This window comes from Sinocyclocheilus rhinocerous, unplaced genomic scaffold (genome assembly GCF_001515625.1).
Source record: "Sinocyclocheilus rhinocerous isolate Xijiao unplaced genomic scaffold, SAMN03320098_v1.1 scaffold1090, whole genome shotgun sequence".
In the NCBI taxonomy this organism is placed as follows: Eukaryota; Metazoa; Chordata; class Actinopteri; order Cypriniformes; family Cyprinidae; genus Sinocyclocheilus; species Sinocyclocheilus rhinocerous.
The window spans coordinates 62,150-69,481 of NW_015665008.1; the positions used below are offsets into that span (position 1 = coordinate 62,150).

The 7,332-nt window shown below is 38.9% G+C and overlaps 1 protein-coding gene across 1 annotated transcript in view; it reads left to right on the forward strand.

Annotated features, from left to right (window-relative positions):
* Positions 1-1,204: 1,204 nt before the first annotated feature.
* pip4k2cb (phosphatidylinositol-5-phosphate 4-kinase, type II, gamma b) overlaps positions 1,205-7,332 on the forward strand; it is a 27,425-nt gene continuing 21,297 nt past the window's right edge. The window contains exons 1-4 of the mRNA XM_016541845.1: positions 1,205-1,425; positions 1,633-1,730; positions 2,967-3,063; positions 4,696-4,845. Of these exons, the coding sequence (XP_016397331.1) occupies positions 1,270-1,425; positions 1,633-1,730; positions 2,967-3,063; positions 4,696-4,845 (501 nt within the window). The 5' untranslated portion in view covers positions 1,205-1,269. The remainder of the gene's footprint in view (positions 1,426-1,632; positions 1,731-2,966; positions 3,064-4,695; positions 4,846-7,332) is intronic.

Sequence of the window (7,332 nt, forward strand, 5' to 3'; positions counted from 1 at the left end):
GATGTCTTTCTTTTTTATATGCATAATTTACAGGACAAACTGCGCATTTCACCCACAATTGTTTGGTGTGATATGATTCCAAATTTAGGGGGGGCCAAAGGGGGGCCAAGTTTGTTGGCAGGGGGGCACTGGCCCCCCAGAACCGCCCAGAGCTTCTATTTAGGCTATAACACGTGTTTGCAGCGTTGAGCAATGCAGTGCTGAAATTTGCGTGTTCACGAATCCTCTCATTATAACACACGAATTGTAGACATTATGAAAGATTCATTATGCATATATTTATTGTGTTATAACAGAGATTGCGTTGAACTGAGATGAGATATCTTTTAGAGATTATAAATGCAGCACTCTTTGCTGGCATTCTGTCATGCCAAACCATGCACGCAGCAGCCGCTTGCTTTAGTTAAAAATAACAGTGTTCTGTGAATGTTGATGCTTTAATAACAAATATTTATCGGGAGCGTGTATACTGGGATTTCATAAATTTCATGGAGAAAAAAGTAACGTAACTAGTAATGTAACTAATTACTAATTACTTTTGAAATAAAGTAATCAGAACAGTAACGTGATTACTTTTAAAAGGAGTAATCAGTAATCAGTAATTTGATTACATTTTCAGAGTAATTTGCCCAACACTGGATATTATAAACATTATCATGCTTCTCTGTACAACTGACATTTTTCACTTATTTAAATATATATTGCATATATTAAAAAAACATCAACATGCTGCTTCTTGCATGTTTTAGAAATGTTAGAGTTATGTAATTGTGCAGGTGCTGCATAGAGCACATTTGCTCTATATGCAGTTTATTTCTGTTGGTAACCTGAACTCGGTCTCTGCACGAATGGTAAGCACACATTTGACTGTGTCAACAAAACTAACCGCCTCACTGGCCACCTCAGCACACACAGTGCACAACAGTGCATCGCTTTTGCTCTTTTACTAGTACTGAACTCATGAAGAAAACTCTTAATGAAAATCGTTCAACTGCTTGACAATTATTTGTCTAGGAGGGTTAATTCATCTACAAGAAAAACTACTCACTTCCGAAAGAAATGTTGATCCGGCATGTGACTGTTTTGGATCAAGTTTAATTCTCTCCAGCTTCATTTGGAGCAAGTCAGCGGAGCAGGTTATCCTCTACTGGCTAGGTTCACTTGGTTGCAGTCTTTAATATATCCTGGAATTTCAAGACATTCACCATCACAACTGAGGTGGCAAGTTATTGTTTCGGTCTATGATTATCTGAGTACATTTCTGCAATTATGTCTTCTCCTGGTAAGATGGGGGCAGTTTCAAGGTCAGCAAGAAGACTTTCACGAACAAAAAGCAAGAAAAAACATTTTGTACATCAAAAAGTGGAAGTATTCTGGGCCAGCGATCCCATCTTGACTGTGTTTATGTGGGGCATCAATCACACGGTATGTTACTGCAGACCTTTATTCTATATCTGAAAACAATTACCTACTGTTTGCTTTTGCTTTAGTGCTTGAAATTGTTATGTTGCTTAATTGCTTAAGTATAATCTACATTACTTATTATTGTTATGGCATTGGGAGAATGGCTTTAATTAATATCAACACCAACATAAACACAATAATATTTTAACCTGCATTTAACCTTTGCAGATAAACGACCTCTTTCAAGTGCCTATGCCAGTAATGCTACTTCCAGATGACTTCAAAGCCAACATAAAAATGAAAGTCAACAACCATTTATTCAACAAGTATGTTGAAGTATTCAACAATTTTACTACATTTAGCACAGTTGACTCATGTCATCACGAATTACTATTTGGCAGAGCTTTGGTTTAGTGCAGTACAAAAGATGACTAGATAAGGTTGGCTACATTTACATAGATACATGGCAAATACTTGTTTATGTAGTTTGATTAATCTAGACATATCTGGTCTCATAGTCACAGTTTTTAGACCATTTTATGTGGCTGCACTATGAACTGCACAACGCTTTTTAAAACTCATAATCCGCCCTGGTATGATTTTTTTAATTATTATTATTATTATGGTGGTGGGGGGTTGCTGGCAAACAGTCCAAACTTGTGACCTCACTGAAATGCAATATTAGTCACAGTTCTTATTATTAATTAGCAAAAACACCAGAACAAAAAATTATTGTTTATTTAGACACATGGCATGCCATGCTCAATCTTCCATGGAGTATTTGTAAATATTCAATGCTATACTGTAATCTTGACAGTATATGTTATTGTGTGTGGTTTCTGCAGTAAACATAAAGGTAAAACAAATATTAAATTTAATTATATTAATAAATAGATAAATAAATATAAAGTGTGAATGCTGGCATCTGAAGCACAGTGAGCACCAAAGCAGACGAGACCCACCTTCTCTGAGGCATTTTGACTAAAATATAGACACAACATGAACCAAAGACATCTAAATGAACCAAAACCCATTAGAGTTTGGAACCGCCTTATTCTCGTTGCAGCAGATTTTATTTTGCGAGTGCAACAGAGGAATTCTTGGTGCTGTTTTTACTCTTCTACACATTTTGTAAGCTTTTCACCAGGTGGTAAAAATACCACCATATACAAACATACAATTAGTGCATTTAGCCCAGCACACAGCATTGTTTTGGAGCATTGTTCTGTTAGATCTGACACAAAATATACATCATAAATTCTGTCCAAACAGGCTGTAGTCTTGTCCTTATGCCTTTTGTATCTTTAGGTTCAGTGTTACAAATGACACTAAATGACAGGACTTTCTTTTTTGGTCCGGACTAAAAGAACCAGGAGAAACGAATAAGTGTTAACACCCATAATGTCTTAAATCACCCAGTGAGCAAAAAAAAATTCAATAAAATAAAATAAGTTTGCCTTTTAATATTTTATTTCCTTACTGTTAAGTTGGTTTGTTAGAATTATTAGAGGTGCACTTATGCTGTTAAAATCCACAATGTTTATTTATTTGTAAATTTTCAGGGAAAACCTCCCTGGACATTTTAAGTTTAAGGAGTACTGCCCACTGGTGTTCCGGAATCTGCGAGAGCGATTTGGAGTTGAACATCAGGATTATCTGGTATGAATTTTTTGTACAGTTTAAGTCTGATTGCGTGAGAAGATGAAAAATCCCTGTGTTATTTTTGAGCATAGTTCAACTGTACTTTATCTGTACTTTAAAAAGTTACATGTGAATCAAAATCGAGTTTGAACATCACAATTGTTCCACACAACATTTTGCTGTGAGTTTGCAAAAACTCTGCAGAAAGCCTCTCTTTTGCATTATTTGCATGAATCAGGTCAGGTAGGCCTACTATACAAAGGACTTCATAGGTGTTTTTTAGGTCACATGTGCTCAACTACATTTGAATGGTGGCTATCATTTGCTTTTATGTTTGCATGAGGCATTTGCCAATGTATTCTGCATTATGTATGTCCGCTTATAAAATGTGCTTTCTTTATTTTATTTTATAATTCTTTATAAGGAGTTTTATGTCACAGCGCATTGCAAGCACCTAGTAGCCCAGACAGAATCTACATTTTACCCACAGAGCATATTCTATAGAAAGCCTTTGTTTTTTTATTTTCTTATAATACTTGCATACTCCAGTGGATCAGCATCCTACACCACTTTGTGTTCAAGGATTCTGACTCCTTTCCCACTGCATTGCTTTCCAGCACGTCCATCAGTGGAAGATATCACCACCATTGGACTGCTCACTCAACCAATTATTATTATTATTACATTTTTATTTGACATGGACATCACAGTTACATTGGACAAACCATATGCACTTGCTTAAGTGTTTTAGCACACAGGCTAATTTTCAACACTAGTCCACGGGAGGCTTTTCAATGAGCAAAAAAAGAAAGAGAAAAAAAAAACAATAAAAATGCTGATAATAAAAAATAATAATAATGCATCTCATAATCTTGTACTGCAGTTATATCTGATCAAATGCACATTATTATTCTTTAGCTTGGGTTAAACAAATCAATTTTGCTTGGTTGGAACAGTAGCTACGCTAATTATGTCTCTATTTGTTTCTCTGTTTCTGCCACGGGATTGACATCCCTGTCACGGGTTGTCGAGGAATGAGGACAGCAAACGAAGATGCATACTTCCAAACAGACTTTACTGAGAATACTGATTTGGTACAACACATAACATAAGCAAATAACCGACAAAGGATAGAACAGAATCAGGACTATAAGTACACACATGGTAAATGAGGGAACTAAACAGGAACAGCTGGACAAGGATTAACTAATCAGAAACCATGGTAACTAATGAGGGCTCATAACAGACATGGCAGGAACACAACAGATACAATTACAGGAAAGGATGAGGTCTAGATTTTTCCCTGCTTTGTGGTGTGTTTCTTTAAGATCAAACATCTTGCAAGGCCAGAAAAGCTAGAAAGTTTGTCCAGGTGAATGTTAAAACAACCAAGGACTACCAGTAGGGTGCCATCCTCAGGAAAAGAGGACAGCAGAATGCCTAGATGCTCAAGGAAGTTGCCGAGCTTACCTAGAGGATGATAAATAAGGGATAGTGTACATACAGTTGGTTACCACAGAATAAACTCTGACAGGGCAATCAGAACACCGGCGCAAAGGGGAGTGGGTCAAGCATCACCCTGATGGGGTGATGCAATGATTTTGAATGACTGTAATGTGCTGTTTCCAAATTTCTATATGTGTATTTCAGGTTTCTCTTACAAGTAGTCCTCCAGGAAAGGATGGCAAGAGTCAGGAAGCGGGATTGGTGTTGACATCATATGACCGTACACTAATTGTCAAGCAGATCTCTAGTGAGGAGGTGGAGGACATGCACAACATTCTTTCAGAATACCACCAGGTATTGACTAATGTTTCTTAAGTCAAGTTGTTTAATAACACGTAAATTTAACTTTTGTTAAATGCAGTCTCTTGTTTGATGAAAATGAAACTGGATCTGATTCTGATTCACTCGTGCGTGTTTGTCATTTTGGAGCTTGACAGCCCTAGTTAAAAAAAAATGTACAAGCAACATTTTAATTTGATGATGAACTTTTCCTTTAATCCTTATTTAAGCTTGATGCATGAACCACAACAGAATGGGCCTCATTCATGAAACACGAGCAGAATGATGTTCTTTTTTTTTTTTGATGTTTTTATGTAAATTATTTGTATTCAAATAATTCATGCTAATTCATGGCATTACATTCTAATAACACTGTAGTAATATAATAATATTTTTAATAGTGGAGTGGTTCGAGGAAGTGGCTTCAACTCAAGCTCTAATAAACCCCCAGGAGTTTGAGGTTTAAGATGCATTTGTAAATCTTTTGGGAAGGTCCATTTACGCTCAAATTATTTTGAATTTACTCATATATTTACGTATGTTTCATGAATGAGATCCAATGCGTGCACCTCATGACACTTTAGTAATTCACAGGGTCTCCATTACACTACAAAACCTTACTGAAAAAAATCAGAATTTTGCATTTGACAGATTTTCATGCATTTGGCAGACTTTGCTTGTCATTTGATGAATCAGTTGTTTTATAATAAACAATAAATCATTACATTTATATAGCACTTTACTCAACACTCGAAACGCTTTACACTGTGAGGGGTGGAATCTCCTCAACCACAACCAATGCGCAGCGTCCACTTGGATGATGCAACAGCAGCCATAGTCAAGTCAAGTCACCTTTATTTATATAGCGCTTTTAACAATACAGATTGTGTCAAAGCAACTTTACAGTATTAAATAGGAAAAGAGTGTTAATCCAGCTCAGTTCAGTTTAAATAGTATCTGTGCAATCAAGTCGACGATATCGCTGGAAATTAAGTGTCCCCAACTAAGCAAGCCAGAGGCGACAGCGGCAAGGAACCAAAACTCCATCGGTGACAGAATGGAGAAAAAACCTTGGGAGAAAGTCCAGTTCTCCTCTGGCCAGCAGTTCAATTCCAGGCTGCAGCAATGTCGCATTGTGCAGAGGACTCATCTGGTTCCTGTGGTCTTGTCCCGGCGGCCGTCTAGGAGACAAGTTCTTCATTGGGGATCTGTCTCTGGGGCTCATCTAGTTGTCCTGGTCTCCACTGACATTCAGGGCTGTAGAGGTCATCTCTAGGTGCTGATCCACCATCTGGGGTGGGCCTCATTCATGAAACACGAGCAGAATGATGTTCTTTTTTTTGATGTTTTTATGTAAATTATTTGTATTCAAATAATTCATGCTAATTCATGGCATTACATTCTAATAACACTGTAGTAATATAATAATATTTTTAATAGTGGAGTGGTTCGAGGAAGTGGCTTCAACTCAAGCTCTAATAAACCCCCAGGAGTTTGAGGTTTAAGATGCATTTGTAAATCTTTTGGGAAGGTCCATTTACGCTCAAATTATTTTGAATTTACTCATATATTTTCACACATAGCACAAAGAGTTGACATTGACCTACAATTCCAGGCCAGGGAGAACTGAACGGGCTAGAACTAAATAGGGTAGATCATGAGGGGCAGACAGGTGATGGGGATAACTAATAACAAGGAACAGGTGATATGGGCTTGCCACATTAACGTCTGGCGGGCTTGCCACCTTATCGTCCGGCGGTCTTGCCTGAGGAACGGCCGGCTTACTTGACTCGGGAACGGCCGGCAGATGGGTCCCGGATCGGGATCGGAAACTCTCCAGACACCGGATGACTGCCTCCTTCCAGCCGAGGTTGGTGGTGTCTGGGAGCTCCGCGGGACGATGGTAGGTTATCCCGATCCGGAACAGCGTCAGGAGGGTTTCTCCCTCGAGGGAGCTCATACTCTGGAATAACCTACCTAACATAGTGCACCAGATGTCACGGTCGGTGGTAGTGTGAAGAGCACGGGAACCAGGAATACAAAACGAAGGAGTTTAATTCAATCACGGGGAATCACACATAGCACAAAGAGTTGACATTGACCTACAATTCCAGGCCAGGGAGAACTGAACGGGCTAGAACTAAATAGGGTAGATCATGAGGGGCAGACAGGTGATGGGGATAACTAATAACAAGGAACAGGTGATAACAATAATGTGAAAAGGAACTGGAAGGACCAAATAAGGTCCCGGATCGGGATCGGAAGCTCTCCAGACACCGGATGACTCTCTCCTTCCAGCCGAGGTTGGTGGTGTCTGGGAGCTCCGCGGGAAGATGGTAGGTTATCCTGATCCGGAACAGCGTCAGGAAGGTTTCTCCCTCGAGGGAGCTGGCGAGGGCGAGCGGCACGAATGCCCTTGTGTAGAGAATCGGGTTGGGGTTCGCCTCAGCCACGGCGATTAACATCGCTCATTCCTCCATTTGGATGGGGGGAAACGAACGG